An 18,466-nucleotide genomic window follows, 5' to 3' on the forward strand; every position below is an offset into this window, starting at 1 on the left:
GAACAGACTTGGGATCAGAATTAATGTAAATGTGTGTTAAAAGTATCTTGGAAACATTTTGATAAGAGACATTGTGGACTTAATATATTTTTATTAAAAGGAACTTTTAGAAACTTTGTATGAAAAATAATATTATTAAACTGTGACATAAAGAAAATCAATAAATTGAATAAGTAATTCGGAACATTCGTGTTCATTTTCATTTCATCAAAGTTATCTACTATCACACTCTACATACTGATAGTAGAGTAAACTATGTGACCGACTGCTTAGGGTTGACACTTTATATTTTGTATCGGGACTCAACTTAGACATTGGCTAATTCCCCACAGCTTATACCGCATAGCTCTACCGGAGGTCTAGGTTCCCGTAGAGTGTTGCTGTTATTAGTGGAGAAGTTGTGATGCGCAGTAAGGGCCGCCGCAACCCCAGCACATTGTAGCAGCAGCCAGCCCAGCCCCTAGGCAGCCCCCCGATCGCATATACCCCTGGCTTTTTACCATCCATCCGTCGTAGCATTTTTACTTACAATATAACAACTTGATGGTGGTGCTTTGGAAACAGCAACTGTATATATATATATATATGAAGGTTCTTCAGCTATAAAAGAGGATTGCTCTTTGAAGGAGGTAATACTTTATTTAATTCCCATGTGTTACAAATGCTTCATCCTTACTAAAAAAAAATTTTTGGGCATATAATGTTCCTCCTAGCAGTGCTTTTGTTTCACTTTGAACTTTGTCTGGGACATAACTCTGAAACTATATGAGATATTAACATAAAATTTTGGAAGTGTAGTGCAAAGGAACCATAATTCTGCCTTGCCTAATTTTAGAGTTATTGCCCTTTGTTCATTTCTATAGTGAACTTTGTTGGGGCATTGCTGTGAAACAACAAGAAACTAAGATGGTAGATAGATCTCATTTATTAGAAGTCCAGTCCAAAGATCAGTTACTCTGCCTTGCTTAATTTTGAATTTTTTGCACTTTGAAGTTTGTCCTGGGACATAACTCTGAATCTACAAGAGGTATACTTTTCTGTGTCCAAAACCTATTCGGGGAACATCACCCCGTTTAAACCAGGCTCTTGTTTTTAGCTCACCTGAGCATATGCTCAGGGTGAGCTATTAGGATTACTCTTCGTCCGTCGTCCGTTGCCCGTTCACACTTTTAAAACGACATCTCCTCTGAAACCATAAGGCTGAAACCTTCTAATAAATGAGATCTATCTACCATCTTAGTTTCTTGTTGTTTCACAGCATAAGATCATAATGAAACTTCACAGGGATGTTCCTTGTGTGAAGCCTTAACAAAGTTGTTCAAAGAGTTCCATTCCATGCAGAACTCTGGTTGCCATGGCAACCAAAGTAAAAAACTTTAAATATCTTCTTCTAAAAAACCCAAAGAGCTAGAGCTTAGATATTTGGCATGAAACATCTTCGAGTGAGTATCTACCAAGTTTGTTCAAATAATTATAAAAGCCCTGGGGTCAAAATTGGCCCTGCCCCAGGGGGTCATTGCTTTTCCCTATATGCATATAGTAAAAACTTAAAAAATCTTCTTTTAAAGAACCCAAAGAGCTAGAGCTAAGAAATTTAACATGAAACATCTTCTAATGGGTGTCTAACAAGTTTGTTCAAATAAAAGCCCTGGGGTCAAAATTGGCCCCGCCCCGGGGGTCATTGATTTTCCCTATATGCATATTGTAAAAACTTAAAAAATCTTTTTTGAAAAAAAAACAACAAATAGCTAGAGTTTAGATACTAAGCATGAAACATCTTCAAGTGAGTGTCTACCAAGTTTGTTCAAATAAAAGCCTTGGGGTCAAAATTGGCCCTGCCCCGGGGGTCATTCATTTTCCTTATATGTGTATAACAAAATCTTAAAAAATCTTCTTTAGAAAAACTCAAATAGCTAGAGTTTAGATATTAAGCACGAAGCATCATCTAGCGAGTGTCTACTAAGTTTGTTCAAATAAAAGCCCTGGGGTCAAAATTGGCCCCGCCCCAGGGGACATTGATTTTCCTTATACGTGTATAGCAAAAACCTAAAAATCTTTTTCGAAAAATCCGAATAGCTAGAGTTCAGATATTAAGCATGAAACATTTTCTAGTAAGTGTCTACAAAGATTGTTCAAATAAAAGCCCTTGGGTCCAAACTGGCCCTGCCCCAGGTGTGTCATTGTTTTTAATTATATGTGTAAAGAAAAAACTTGACCAGCTAGACCTTAGATGTTTAGCATGAAACATCTTCTAATGGGTGTCTACCACGTTTGTTCAAATAAAAGCCCTGGGGTTTAAACTGGCCCTGCTACGGGGGCCTATATACAGGTGAGCGACTTCAGGGCCATCATGGTCCTCTTGTTTCTGTTAAATACTGAGTGAATGGGAAATTTATTTAATTCCAGCCAACAAGAGAACTTACGCCAAGTTTCACCAAAAAACTCTCTGTCCTTTCTGGAAGACCAGGTTAGTTAAAAGAATTATTTTTGATGATATCTTTTTTAGTTCTGTAACAAATTTTTTTTTACTATCTAATAGGTCATACCTAAATTTTATTCGGACAAGAGAACACGAAAATTTACCTTGTACCACATGATTTATATTTGCCAGGACAGAGGACCAATAGATCTTCGCACAGACTGAAAAAAAAATCATTAGACAGAATGTTGGGTTTAATTATACCCCCTGTACAACTAAGTTGTGAGGGGGGTATACTGGAATCAGCTGGTCTGTCCGGCCTTCAGCACGCTCTCATGCACAGTAATAATATGGCTAGAGGGGCAATAGCAGAAGGGTTTTACGGGACGCATAAATTTTGACATGTACGCATATAAGTTATCCACTTGCGTCCAAGTGTACGCGAAGAAATAATCCTAGACAATAGATATTATTGTTTTTGACCCGATACGATTTTTTCTCTTTCTTCTCGAAGCTTGCAAAATTCCAGTTAAAATCTAATACAGCGAGCAGAAAATGCTCGCATTTGTTCATTTTTGAAGTTAACATAACTGAAATCTACTGCGCATGCTATTAAAAGTGCCCACTGCAGAAACTGATGACGTTTACCGTGCAAGCTACAGTAACTGATGACGTTTACCATAAAATCTATTTTAGGTAGCTGTTTTTGGTATTTCTGTGGCTATATTTAGACAGACTATTTATAACAGGCAATTACTATTGGTTAGCGTATCCAATGTCAATCTACCAGTTCGGCGAATGTATTTTGTAAAATAAAAAATGCTGTGGTTTTTGCAAACTTATTTTTATGGTGTTATAAGAAATTAAGTCACTGGGTATGTCAATTATTGTTGTTGGTGTAATAAATATAATGGCAGTCAATGAATCTACTAGAGTGAATTCCAGTTTTGAATTTATTCTACTATACATGTATATTTAACTAAATTTTCTTAAAATTTTCACTGGCCCGAACTATTTTTCACTGGCCATGGGCCACCGGGCCAGTGCTGAATTTGATGACTGTTATGGTTTCGGCGAACTTAATTTATGAGGAGGTGTAAAAGCGCTTTTGTCGGCTTTGTGTTATATGATATTTTTTTTAATTGCAACATTCCGGTACATTGTATTTAGTTGACTGGTCTGTAAAGTCATCTGTTATGTGTATACTAGTACAGCTAAAATATTTAAAGACAGATCAGTAGTGAGTTTTCAGTCTATTGGTGTAATCACCTTATCAATCACAAAATATGCTACTAAAACATGACATTCACTAAGCCTGGGAAATAGCACATGATATTTAAATATTGTAAAGGGCTGTAATAAAAAACCAAATGAATTAAAAGTGATAACAGATCATGTACTACTTACGAAACAGTACAATATACATGCATATTTCTTACAGGGTAAATTTATGATTTTGAGCAAAATTGAGTGGTCTTTATAGTCTTTTTCAGTGAATATAATTTTGGACCCCTAAAATTTAGGCCTGGACTCCTACTTTTCTAGACTATGCATCCACTGGACCCCTAAAATATCAAAGAGATGTAAAACCCTGCAATAGGTAACTCAACAGTTCTTTCGCTTTGATGTCATTCATTCCGTAATGTTTTCATGTGGCTGTTTTCTTTTTGTCCCCCGCCTTTTCGAAGAAAAAAGGGGGATATAGAAATAGGCTCCGTCCGTCTGTCCGTCTGTCCGTCCGTCCGTCTGTCCGTCCGTCACACTTTCGTGTCCGGTCCATAACTTTGTCATTTATGAAAGGAATTTGAAATAACTTGGCACAAATGTTTATTATAATAAGACGATGTGTCATGCGCAACAACCAGACCCCTACCTCCAGGGTCAAGGTCACACTTGCTCATTCAAGGTCAAAATTGCCTATTTGAGGGTATATGTCGTGTCCGGTCCATAACTTTCTTATCTATGAAGGGATTTTGTAAATACTTGCCATAATTGTTCACAATAATCAGACGATGTGTCATGCGCAAAAACCAGTCACCTACCTTCAAGGTCAAGGTCACACTTTGAGGTCAAATATTAACATAGTTTGTTACAGGGTATATTTCGTGTCCGATCCATAACTTTCTTATCTATGAAGGGATTTTGTAAATACTTGCCATAATTGTTCACAATTACCAGACGATGTGTCATGCCGAAAAAGCAGTCACCTTCCTTCAAGGTCAAGGTCACACTTGGAGGTCAAATATTAACATAGTCTGTTACTGGGTATATTTCGTGTCCGGTCCATAACTTTCTTATCTATGAAGGGTTTTTAGCTCGACTATTCGATAAGAATAAGTAGAGCTATTGCAGTCACCCGAGCGTCGGCGTCGGCGTCGGCGTAACCACTTATGTTAAAGTTTTTGTAATAGTTCAAATATTTTCAAAGTCCATAGACATATGGCTTTGAAACTTTGCACACTTGTTTACCATCATGACCCCAACCTGTAGACAGGAGGAGGTAACTCTATCAAGCATTTTGACAGAATTATGCCCCTTTTTCGACTTAGAATTTACGTTAAAGTTTTTGTAATAGTTCAAATATTTTCAAAGTCCATTGACATATGGCTTTGAAACTTTGCACACTTGTTCACCATCATGACCCCAACCTGTAGACAAGAGGAGGTAACTCTATCAAGCATTTTGACAGAATTATGCCCTTTTTTCGACTTAGAATTTACGTTAAAGTTTTTGTAATAGTTCAAATATTTTCATAGTCCATAGACATATGGCTTTGAAACTTTGCACACTTGTTCACCATCATGACCCCAACCTGTAGACAAGAGGAGGTAACTCTATCAAGCATTTTGACAGAATTATGCCCCTTTTTCGACTTAGAATTTACTTTAAAAGTTTTTGTAATAGTTCAAATATTTTCAAAGTCCATTGACATATGGCTTTGAAACTTTGCACACTTGTTCACCATCATGACCCCAACCTGTAGACAAGAGGAGGTAACTCTATCAAGCATTTTGACAGAATTATGCCCCTTTTTCGACTTAGAATTTACGTTAAAGTTTTTGTAATAGTTCAAATATTTTCAAAGTCCATTGACATATGGCTTTGAAACTTTGCACACTTGTTCACCATCATGACCCCAACCTGTAAACAGGAGGAGGTAACTCTATCAAGCATTTTGGCAGAATTATGCCCCTTTTTCGACTTAGAATTTACGTTAAAGTTTTTGTAATAGTTCAAATATTTTCAAAGTCCATTGACATATGGCTTTGAAACTTTGCACACTTGTTCACCATCATGACCCCAACCTGTAAACAGGAGGAGGTAACTCTATCAAGCATTTTGGCAGAATTATGCCCCTTTTTCGACTTAGAATTTACGTTAAAGTTTTTGTAATAGTTCAAATATTTTCAAAGTCCATTGACATATGGCTTTGAAACTTTGCACACTTGTTCACCATCATGACCCCAACCTGTAAACAAGAGGAGGTAACTGTATCAAGCATTTTTTTTACTATCAAGCACTAAGAATAGTCGAGCGTTGCTGTCCTACTGACAGCTCTTGTTGTAAATACTTGCCATAATTGTTCATAATAATCAGACGATGTGTCATGCGCAAAAACCAGTCACCTACCTTCAATGTCAAGGTCACACTTGGAGGTCAAATATTAACATAGTCTGTTACAGGGTATATTTCGTGTCCGGTCATAACTTTGTCATTTATCAAAGGAATCCGAGATAACTTGGCACAAATGTTTGTTATAATAAGACGATGTGTCATGCGCAACAACCAGACTCGTACCTTCAGGGTCAAGGTCGTACTTGTTCATTCAAGGTCAACATTGTCTATTTGAGGGTACATGTCGTGTCCAGTCAATAACTTTCTTATCTATGAAGGACTTTTGTAAATACTTGCCATAATTGTTAACAATTATCAGATGATGTGTCATGCGCAAAAACCGGTCACCTACCTCCAAGGTCAAGGTCACACTTGGAGGTCAAATACTAACATAGTCTGTTACAGGGTATATTTTGTGTCAGGTCTATAATTTTTTCATAGATCAAAGGATTGTGAAAATACTTCGCACAAATAGTCACTATAATAAGAGGATGTGTCATGCGCAACACCTGCATCCCTACCTCCAAGGTCAAGGTCACACTTAGAGGTCAAAAATTAACATAGTCTGTTATAGGGTATATTTTGTGTTGAATCTAGAACTTCTTCATAGTTCAAGGGATTTTGAAATAACTTGGCACAAATAGTCACAATAATAAGACGTTATGTCATGCACAACACCTGCTCCCCTACCTCCAAGGTCAAGTTCACACTTAGAGGTCAAAGCTTAACATGATAGATTTTTATATTCCGTGTTTCATTTTATTTTTTTAACAACTTTATTGTTACATTTGCAGATCTAGCATTGATCATAATTTTGGACTGAATGTCCTGAGATCCATACCTCAATCTTTTGAAATAGCAAAATTTTATGATTCATATAAAACTCCCGGGGCGGGGGACGTTGGTAACTCTGTTACAAATTCTTGTGTTTGGATAAAAAGAACAATAGAGAGAACAATAGAGTAGCCACATTATTACTGTCCTTTTAGAACGTTCGTTCAGCCATCAGGCCGACCTTCCAGTCGTCCGTCGGCTTTTCATTGCCAAATAAGTTAAGATTCCTTTGACCCACAGTTTTCATAAATGGTATTTTGATTGTACATGATAAGTAGAAGATCCCTATTGATTTTGAGGTCACTGAATCAAAGGTAAAGTTCACAGGGGCCTTGACTACAAAAAGCTTGTCCACTCAATAATTTAAGATTCCTTTGACCCTCAGTGTTCATATTTTGTTTAGAGATTGGTCTTGATTAGTAGATGAACCCTATTGATTTTGAGGTCACCAGGTCAAAGGTCAAGGTCATAGGGGTCTTGACTAAAAAAAGCTTTTCCGCCCAATAACTTAAGATTCCTTTCACTTTTTGCATGGAGGTTAGTCATGATTAGTAGATGACCCCCGATTGATTTTAAGTCACTGGGTCAAAGTTCAAGGTACAGGGGCCTGGATTAAAAAAAAGCTTGTCCACCCAATAACTTAAGATTCCTTAGACCCATAGTCTTCATATTTGACATGGAGGTTAGCCATGATTAGTAGATGACCCCTATTGATTTTGAGGTCACTGGGTCAAAGGTCAAGGTACAGGGGCCTTGATTAAAAAAAAAAAAGCTTGTCCACCCAATAACTTTAGATTCCTTAGACCCATAGTCCTCATATTTGACATGGAGGTTAGCCATGATAGTAGATGAGCCTTATTGATTTTGAGGTCACTAGGTCAAAGGTCAAAGTCACAGGGGCCTTGACTTAAAAAAGCTTGTCAGCTCAATTGCTTAAGAATGCTTTGGTCAACAGTCTTCATATTTGGTATTGAGGTTGTTAATGACTAATAGATGACCCCTATTGATTTTTAGGCGTCTGTATCAAATGTTAAGGTCACGGGGATTTTTACTATAATAAGCTTGTCTGCTCAAATGCTTTTCTTAAGAATGCCTGTCCGCAGTGTATTGATTTTGACATTTTCACATTTGAAGCATGTAGAATACATAAGTTAGCAATGCACTGGCTTAGTAACCTCAGATTTGGCAGGGAGGTTGTCCTTGAGCTCTAAATGGCCACTGTTAATTCTGACAAAGTGGTATGAGGGGGTATTCATGCCATGACATCGGTAAGTTCTAGTTTAAACTAGTATCTAGATTTTGAATAAAAACACTGTTCTTTACCTCAAATGGTTCAGAATTTCTAAAACATAGGTTGTAAATTGTCAGCCTTTATTTATATTCAATATTGGCGCCGCCATTACTATTTCCTTGATGTTACAAACAGTGAGCATGAAATCTACTGTCAAACGTAAAAAAATCGCCATATTTAAACCAACTTTCATCTTTTTTCTCGCAACCACTAAATTTAGGGACTTTTTATTAAAAGCATTTGAGCCGTGTCAACTCAAGACAAAACCAACATAATGGGTTTGCAACCAGCATGGATCCAGACCAGCCTGTGCATCCCCGCAGTCTGATCAGGATCCATGCTGTTCGCTTACAGACCCTATAACAAGTTAAGAAACTGATAGCGAACAGCATGGATCCTGATCAGACTGCGCTGATGCCCAGGCTGGTCTGGATCCATGCTGGTCGCAAACCCATTATGTTGGTTTTTCGTGACACGGCTCATTTAAGTTTCTCCTGCTATTGATAAAAATTCTTTTGCAATTAGTTCTAGGCTAATCTTTTCACTAACTGACCTGATACCACTTTCTTTAAGTGGGATGACTAAATTGATATGCGTTTATATGAACATTATCTTTAGGTGGGATATGTTGAAAGTTACTGTTTTAGATGGGATGATTGAAAAGATTGATTTGAAATGTTAGTATTGCAAGGTGGGATGGCTGAAATGAAATGAATTTAAATGTTCCAATTTTACGTGCGATATGTTGAAATGTTACTATTTTTAATTGGTCTCAATAAAATAATGTGTGTTTGAATATTACTACTTTTAGGTACGATTATTAGAATGGAGGGAAAAACTTTTACATCTAGATATGGCAGTGACAGCACCCAGCCTGGTACTGGAAACTTACTAAGGTAAAAAATATGTTTCAAAAGAAACAATTTTTGATACAATTCTATCATATTATATATATTGTTATATATATATATATATAGGTATGTGAAAAATATTTGCATCTACAAAATACCTTTCAAAAACACTGGATCCAAAGAAGGATACAAGAACGTGGAAAAAAAACAATAAATTTGGAGAAAATAAACGTTCATACAGTGCTAAAGTATAAATACCCAAGTACTTTCGGCGTATTATGCCTTCATCAGGGGTGTATTACATGTATAATGTGCACACAATCGAGCACAAAATCTCAATACGTGTGTACTGTATAGTATCAAAAATTGAACTATATATATATATATTGTTACATAAGATTAATTGATTCTTTGAAATTCAAATGTTAACTTTATGTCTTGGATATCTTATAATATACATTTGTATTGAACCTTAAATGACCTGTAATCACATTTGTATATCAAAATTATTAACAAAAGTGAACGAAAAGAGAAAAAAATACAAGAGGTAATTTGAATATAAAAATATACATATATTATTTTTTTTTTTTTGTCAGGGTGTATGTTGGACCTCGAGAGTGTGACTTGAAGTACAATGATAATTTGTGAGTTAATAAAGTGTTAACAATATAAAAAGTGATAATATTGTGTAAATTAATGGATAAAAAAGTGAATAAAACCATAAAGCAATGAAATTAAGCGTTTTCTTAATAAACCAAAAATTAATCATTTTATTATATTCAATTAAAAAGTAACAGTGTTAAATTTCATGTATTTCCTTTTTTTTCTGTCTCAGCATTGTTTTCACTTTTAACTATATTTTAACTCACTATTTGTCTGTTTACATATGTTTTTTCAGCTATGGCTTTGAGCTAAGATATTGGTCTTCCTTATATGGATACCTGAAATGTAAAACTAAAGGTTCATCTGTCGGCAAGTGATTTTATCTTACATTTAGAAGTTGTTTGCATTTTATCTTACATTTAGAGGTTGTTTGCAATTTTTCTGTCCTCAACATGTCAGAAAATCTTATATGCTGTTACATATATAACACATATTGGTACGATGTTGCATAATTATATTAAATTAATTATAAATACATATTTTTCTTGAATATACATGATATAGGCTAATTTACCTTTTTTCCATTCTCAAAGTCTGTAGTTTTAAAGACAGAAATAACTTATCGTGTTTTAATTATATTGATTTTCATGATTTTGAAATTAAAATTCTCAACGGTTAAGAATCACTCACTGAAAAAAACTTACCATTAGAGAAACTGATTTGAAATGCTAATATATGTCTTAAGAAGTACTTTATAATAATGCTATTAATTTTCAGGATTTCACAACGTAACTTACATTGTTTCAAGCCCTTATGGAAGGTATGTTCTCTTTTGTTTATTGATATTAATGGTCATTGACTTATGTATGGTCTGTAGTTAATTAACATAAGGACAATAACTTGGCACTTTGCCCAGAAAAACTCAATTATATGTCTATTTATAGTAACATACTGTGATGATTCTGTTCCCTCTTTTTAGTACTTCAGTAATCATGTACCATTAAAATACATGTATCCAAACTCTCCGCAGCGGTTACTTCCCCTGATCAGTACACAAAACACTGCCACCACAAGTAAATTCGGTTGTCAGAGAGCTGAATATATTTTTTTTCACTTTTAATTTTAAAATAGAATACTTTATATCATTTTACTTTTCTTTCATTAAAATATTATGCTTAATGTACAAGAATGTAAAAAATATACATATAAAAATTATTTTGTAAACATAACGAAAGATATTTTGACTATAACATCCTATGTATAGTAAACAATAGCTGAAGTTAGACAGTTATTGAACGATTGCGTTTGATCCGGTACTTTTTTTAAAATGTAAGCAAATTGAGTGTTTTGAACATATTTTATTTGATAAGGATGTAATTGTAAATCTACCAGTTGGATATGGGATCTTTGGCGTTCTAAAACTGGCTGCCATGTTTTTGTCACATGATACAACTATTGTCACATGGGTTTCAGTGGTGGCAGTGATTAAAGTAACAAAGTGTGACGTAACCACTGTGAGGAGTTTGACATGTATCCTGATGACGGTATCGAAAGACTGAAACCGGTAGATCCTTGAATAAACCAGATTACAAACCATCCTAAGTTTGATGTTTAACATGTATTCTCTGTCCTTCTCTTGATTTACTTGTTTATGAATATAAATGATTTTAAATAAATCTTCAGTTAACATGACCTGATTTTTAAAGTTTTTTTTTATATGGAAATGGTAAATGTTATATTAAACACAACATTATAAACATTGTTGATTAGCAAGTTAGCTTGAATATTGTCTAGGTATTTTGAATACAAAATGTACGTCCAATGTAGACCTGAAATTTACATCATACGCTTCACATATAAATAAGACTTATGGCCAGTGCCTACATGTTTTACTGTATTTCTTAATTATTATCTTTTTCATGTTTTAGATCAATGGTTGTTGCTGATTTGTATCATGTATCTTATACTGATGAAATTTATATGTTTCAAACATATACAGGTATTATATCATAAATTATTTGATAAACTAAGGTGGCTTATTAGTTCCATCTTGCATAAACTTGATATAAGTACATGGCATTATCAAGGTAAAAAATCCCCCGTAATCACTGTTTCTATTTACCACTCAGTGGACTTTAAATTAAAAATGGAACACATGTTATGAAAGTGATGACGATTTGATTTCATTGAAAATATAAGACAAATATATAAAAGAGAACTGCATTTAAAGATCCTGTATGTTTTGTGATTGATATTATTACTGTGTGTATACCACACTTGCAAAAAATTATATATGTATATAATTATGCAAATAAAACAATTTTCAAACATCGAAGAGTATGTAAAATGTGTACTGCAAATATTTGTGCACATTATATTTAATCAATAAATTACATGCATTCATTTCTTAATGGAAAATTTGACTAAGAATTTAAAGAAAATAAATTTCTAATTACCTCCCTTTATTTACATGAAATGTTAAATTGGGTAATATCTTTATAATCAATGCTTATTGGAGCTTACAATATTGACAAATCTTAATTTGAGCATCATATTTATGAAATAAAACCATGAAAAAATTGTGTTACAGGATCTTTAATATTTTTGTTCAATTTTCATGTTTTACAGGGGATATTTTTTATTGTATTATAGCTTCAACTTGGCTTGGCTTTCACTGAATGATAAAGCAGACAAGAATAGAAGTCTTTAATTATGATTATATGATTATTTTATGATATTATTATTAAACAAAAGTAGTATAAAATATTCATAAGACAAGATATATATATATATTGTATGATTTCAAGCCATTAAAGTAATTTACACTATGAATTCATATTATAAGTGAATCTAACATTTAAGCATAGCAAGAATTATTGTACCTGAATGTAAATTAATACAACATAACTTACATTTATATACTTACTTATGTAAGTCAATTATTTTAGAAAGGTATTTTTTTGTTATTTTTAGTTTAAGTACATAAATTTAACAGAAGACTGATAGATAAAATAAGTACACAGTTTTTAATGCAACAAAATTAAGAAATAAGAATATATACAGTAGAACTTAGGTAAGTCGAAGTTGAATGGACTTGCGTAAAAGCTTCAACACATCGGGACTTCGACTCATGAATCAGTCTCAATTTCATGACAAAATTTTGAGGCGTTGATGTATACAAGCAAGTTATAAAAGGCGTAACAAAAGGGAAGGGCAATAACTAAACCAGCTTATAGTAAAAAGATCACATGTGATTATCACGCAGCACCGGGTCACGGAAGTTCTCATATGATAGTAGTTCTTTCTGTTTACTTTCAAATATCACTGTGGTTATTTGAATAGTAACAGTTGAAGCTTTTTATCACACATTTTTACGCATTCAAAAGCAGTTTGAACACATGACTACATAATTAACATCTGTCACACAAGTTGATAGGAAATCATTTTTCACGGCTAGGAAAAAAAAACGTGTGAAAAATTAAGAGCTATTTTTTTGCTTTTATGAGCTTATTTTGCTTATGGACGTTGGTCCAGGTGGTGTTTATGAGCTCATTTGCCTCATAAACATCAAATTTTGGTACGTCCGTACTTCCCGAAATCTTGTGAACGCAACTTCTCTTAAACCGGATGGCAGATTTTGCTTAAACTTCCAGGGATGAACAACCTTAATGTGTAGATGGTAGTAAAGGAAGGAATTTTTGCTGCAACTTAATTTAACAGAATTATGGCTCTTTGTTGATTTTTTCACTATATACAGTACTGGACACGCAAAACCCGCACAATTCGCGTATTCGCGGCGAACTCTCATGCTTTATAACGCGAGCGAATTCGCGGCAACTTGAGACAATCGCCGCGAATTCAACTCGCGGCGATTTTGCCGTGAACATTTGCCGTGATTTGCGGAGAATAATACATGTTCATTTGTATAATAAATGTAGATCTATTTATAATTGTTCTCTGTGAACTTGAAACCAGATATACATGTACAAGTACGAAAATTAATTAGTAGATCTACATGAAGTTGTATCAAGAAAACATAAGACATAAATTCAAGCATGGTCAAATTACCGATCCTGCGTAAATATTCCCGTACGACCTGGAAGAGTTATAGTGGATCACCGGGACATTTCGTTCTCTCGGGTGATCATTACTCAATTTATTACACGTCTGTAAAAAATATAAACACACGCAAGATTTGTCTCCTATAATTTCTGAATGGCGGATATTTGCACCCCTGTTTTAAAAATGTTAAAATATTTAATTGTTAGTTACCGAAAATTATCGCCGATTGTTGAAATTCCATAGCGCTAAAAGACACAAAGCACTCGCGCAAAAAGAAGCATCCATAAATAAAAGGAATATAATGTTTCCATTGTTAAATAATAAATACAAAATTTACACACGAAATGACCTCTGACAAATGACTGGTCGGCTCTTCTGAAGAATCTGTGAATCTTTGATGTTTACACACCTGTAGTTGTTGCCGAATCATCAAAGAAATGCCGACACTCGATTGACTTCCACCTCTCTTTTATATATCAGAAAATAACTGTCATTTCTTTTTGTCAAGGAATGATTACACATGTTTAATTATTGCTCAAGTAAAAAAAAAAAATGTTGGATATTGATTGTGTCAATTATTGACATATTATTAATCGTAAGTGCATTTTGATTGTGATATTTTATTTACATTTTTATGATCTTGAAGATACTGTGCAATACTTGTGTCTGCTATCAAAACAAAAATGCATATGAATTCCAAAAAATTATTTTTTCGGTCAATTTTATGACAGAATCCCCGCTGCTACCAGAAATGTTTTATTGCATGGGCTTAGTATTAAATCTCAGTCGTCATCCATAAACAAACGAACATGTACCCCAAAGCACATTAAAATTTCTCATGGTAAACTAGTGATCATGCAGTACTGCGTGACGTAAGGAAAATATCTTCCCTGGTTGGTCGCTATTTATGTAAATACTTTAAATAGTAACACCCTAATTTTATGCACAGAATGCCATCATGAATGATCACTCGTTACTTTACATATTAAATGTGTGATTTAACTCCGATTTTATTTTTGTTTTCGAGTGAATTTTTTGGGTCGAATGCCCTGGCTGATTTGGCGGAAATAAAAAAAATCTGATTTGCATCTTGCTACTCATCACCTACTCATGCACCTGGCATTTTTTACTCGTGAAATCACGGATTTATATTACATATAAATCCGTGGTGAAATTGAAGGCAAAGAATGTCTCAATTTAAGTGATAAAACTTTTACAATTTTCAACAATCATAATTAGCGTATTAGACGTAATAATTAGTTACACCTGTGAATCGGTGCTAAATGTCGCTTTCAATTGTTCTAAAAATAGAATATGTGCGAAAGTAAACAATGGATTTTAATTACATTTGTATTATTATCAAAATAACAATTGGACAATTTGTTATCGTGCGTTCTTTGATGTTAAGTACCAATTACCTTTTGTAATTTCAATTTCGTTTTATTGTTAACTAATTTTCACCAGCACCTGATTGCTTTGTTTTAGTATACAAAATGTATACGCTGTACATGTTCAAATGCTAAATATTTATAAATATACATGACATTTACAAGTTTTTTTAAAGTTTTCAAAATTAAAGACCACGGGAATGACGGCAAGTAGTACTTTCTAATACAATTATTGCTGAAGATTCGCCGTAAATTACGGCGATACATCGCGGCGATTTTTCGTGAACCGCCATGAAATTCGGCGAACTTGCACGTGGCGATGTTTTACCGCGAATTGTCCCGTCGCGACATAGACTACACTCGCGGCATAACGCGACTTTTGCGGGTTTCGCGTGTCCAGTACTGTACCATATAGAAATTTTGTGTACGCAACTCCTCTTAAACCGGATGGCAGATTTTTCTTAAACTTCCAGGGATGAACAACCTTAATGTGTAGATGGTAGTAAAGGAAGGAATTTTTGCTGCAAGTAAATTTAACAGAATTATGGCCCTTTGTAATTTTTTCACTATATACCATATAGAAATTTGTGAACGCAACTCTCTCTTAAACCGGATGGCAGATTTTGCTTAAACTTCCAGGGATGAACAACCTTAATGTGAGATGGAAGTAAAGGAAGGAATTTTTTGCTGCGACCAAATTTAACAGAATTATGGCCCTTTGTTGATTTTTTCACTATATACCATATATATGTTGTTAGTGGGGGCATCCGTGTCCTTTGGACGCAGTTCTTAAAGTTTGTTTCATTTTTACAGTCTGAAAAATACATTCCTTCCACATGCAAAACTGTTCTTGATGACATTTGGGCATATTAAAGTATCCTACGAGCAATAACTGCTGTATGCTTTATGAAAAAATTAAAAGCAATGACAGCCATCAGCTCGTAGAACAAGTAAAAACCACCCAGCGTTCCTGAGCAAGTTCCAAGTTTTCCATTTTCCTAGCTGCTTTTTTTGAATGTTTTCACATCTGTCAACACTTATTTTTTGTCTGTTACAATCCTCAAATATGTTTTCTTTCTTTTAAAAAGGTGTATGACTAACAAATCCAAATGCTATCCCTCTGTATCAAACACAATTATTTTCCTCCCAAGAAATACACAACTTTTAAAAAATGGCTGCCGCTTACATTTAACAAAGCCAGGTCTAATATAAATTCGCAGTAAGTAACAGAAATATGGATGGATGGTTGGACTTTTACTCCTACAAGAATTGTTTGTTTTTTATTATTAAAACAAGCGATAATTCATTTTTTTTTTAATAAAATAAATAATATCACTGTCATTTTTAACGTTGATTGTCGGACTTATTTTCAGCTCAAGACTTCTTTTTTTTAATGAGAAATTCCGACTAAATGAGGCTCTCAATGGGGAAAACAGATTTTAATATTTACGTTAATATTATGGGAAATTTCGTTTAAACTTGTTTTTTAGCATGAAATAAAAAGAAATTTAGTTTATTTGTTGTGTGAGATGTAATTTTATTTCATCTCGTGAACTTTAAAAACAGTATTCTCACTCATGGCTATGCCACTCCTGAGAATACTGTTTTTAAAGCCACTCGATGAAATAAAATTTAATCATACACACAAACAAACAAATATCCTCTATATAATAAACAAATTTGTAAAACATTAACTACAGTCATTTAACCAATACACTATACACAGTTGTGTAACCAAATGTTATTTTTTTACTTCAGCCATTACAAGTATAAGTCATTCAGTTGGCAGTAAGGCTGGAGGTCTGACACTTACTATTTACGGAAATCATTTTGATGAGAGAGCACCTTATTCCAAATTGAGGGCTTATGTAGGAGGTAAAACACCATTATTTTTACTACTTATTAAATAAAACTACAGTTCAAATACTACATTTCCCTTCAACTGACTACAATCTTATGTGATATCTTACAAACGATTCCTTCCTTTTTTGTCAATTTCCCCCATGAAGCAAGAGGAGACTATAGTAATCCCCTTTATCTGTCTGTCTGTCTGTAAGTCTATCTGCTTTTTGTGTCTGTTCCATATCTCCAGCATTCTTAGAAGGATTTTCACGAAACTTGGCTCAATTTCAGCTCACTGAGATGATATGCCATCAATTTTAGCTCAAGGTCAAGGTCACACTTAGAGGTCAAATGTTTTAGCAAGTGTTTTTGTCAGCAAAGCGGACTCTTATTTTCTCTTACATCGCTAAAAGAACAATGGAGACAGCAAAAGCATAGCCACATAAGTATCAATTTGTGAGAATTTTCATCCTTCTGCCTGTCTGTCTGTCAACTCCATACTTTTATTCGCTGAAAATTTTTTGAAATAACTTGGCACAAGTGATCATCCTTATGATCAATATTTTGAAGAATATATTTGGGTCTATTTTTTTAAACCTATCTTTTACACAAAGGCGAAATGGTTAAATTTCCTTTAGTTTGTTAAAAATTTGCCGCTGTAATTTGGTTTAAAAATGATTTTTAGGAGTATGTTTTACTGTCTAATCATACTCAGTTGCATATTGATAAGAAAGCTATTTTCTATGTAGATTTAAATATGAGCCGTGTCATGACAAAACTAACATAATGGGTTTGCGACCAGCATGGATCCAGACCAGCCTGCGCATCCTCACAGTCTGATCAGGATCCATGCTGTTCGTAATTAGTTTCTCTACTTGTTATAGGGTTTGTAAGCGAACAAGCATAGATCCTGATCAGACTGTGCAGATGCGCAGGCTGGTCTGGATCCATGCTGGTCGCAAACGCACTATGTTGGGTTTGTCAATGACACGGCTCATATGTATTGTTTCAGACACTGTTTGTGACGTCAAAAATGTCACTGACGAATATGTAGAATGTATCGTGGCTGCAGACCCACAGTATACAGCATCTAAATTTGAGGGAAACAGGGGTGTTCATTTCGAGTACTGGACATGGACAACAAAAGGAGAAAATGACCTGGACAATATTTTGTCCCTCAATAGCTCCAATCACCGCTACAAATTCAAAAACGATCGATGAAACGTATTTCGACAGTGAAAATTGGGGCGATATAACTGCTGCACACGCAAGCAGAATGACAACATACTTTCGACCACCTCACCGTGGAGAATACCAATTCCAACTTTATGCAAATAGTGGAGCTAGGCTATATGTTGATGGGGTATTTTAAAAGAGCTAGCTTGAGCTAGGTTTTTAAAAGATTCATTAATCCTCATTTTCTTTTATTAATTATGGCCAACATAAATATTTGACAGATGGCCTATCACTTATGAACATGACACATTAAAAGTGGTTAATTTACGTCTTTTGTATGTCTAGGTGTGTATGTTTTTATGCCCCCGCCATATAATGGCAGGGG

General features: G+C 34.3%; 1 protein-coding gene across 1 annotated transcript in view; it reads left to right on the forward strand.

Annotated features, from left to right (window-relative positions):
• The window catches only part of LOC132728301 (fibrocystin-L-like), a 32,390-nt gene extending 14,127 nt beyond the window's left edge, over positions 1-18,263 (forward strand). The window contains exons 2-9 of the mRNA XM_060713932.1: positions 2,407-2,467; positions 8,971-9,055; positions 9,607-9,654; positions 9,909-9,982; positions 10,391-10,433; positions 11,542-11,612; positions 16,822-16,938; positions 17,918-18,263. Of these exons, the coding sequence (XP_060569915.1) occupies positions 8,985-9,055; positions 9,607-9,654; positions 9,909-9,982; positions 10,391-10,433; positions 11,542-11,612; positions 16,822-16,938; positions 17,918-18,126 (633 nt within the window). The 5' untranslated portion in view covers positions 2,407-2,467; positions 8,971-8,984 and the 3' untranslated portion in view covers positions 18,127-18,263. The remainder of the gene's footprint in view (positions 1-2,406; positions 2,468-8,970; positions 9,056-9,606; positions 9,655-9,908; positions 9,983-10,390; positions 10,434-11,541; positions 11,613-16,821; positions 16,939-17,917) is intronic.
• The last annotated feature ends 203 nt before the right edge of the window (positions 18,264-18,466 follow it).

Source organism: Ruditapes philippinarum, unplaced genomic scaffold (assembly GCF_026571515.1).
Source record: "Ruditapes philippinarum isolate M1 unplaced genomic scaffold, ASM2657151v2 ctg2554_1_1_1_1, whole genome shotgun sequence".
Taxonomy (NCBI): domain Eukaryota; kingdom Metazoa; phylum Mollusca; class Bivalvia; order Venerida; family Veneridae; genus Ruditapes; species Ruditapes philippinarum.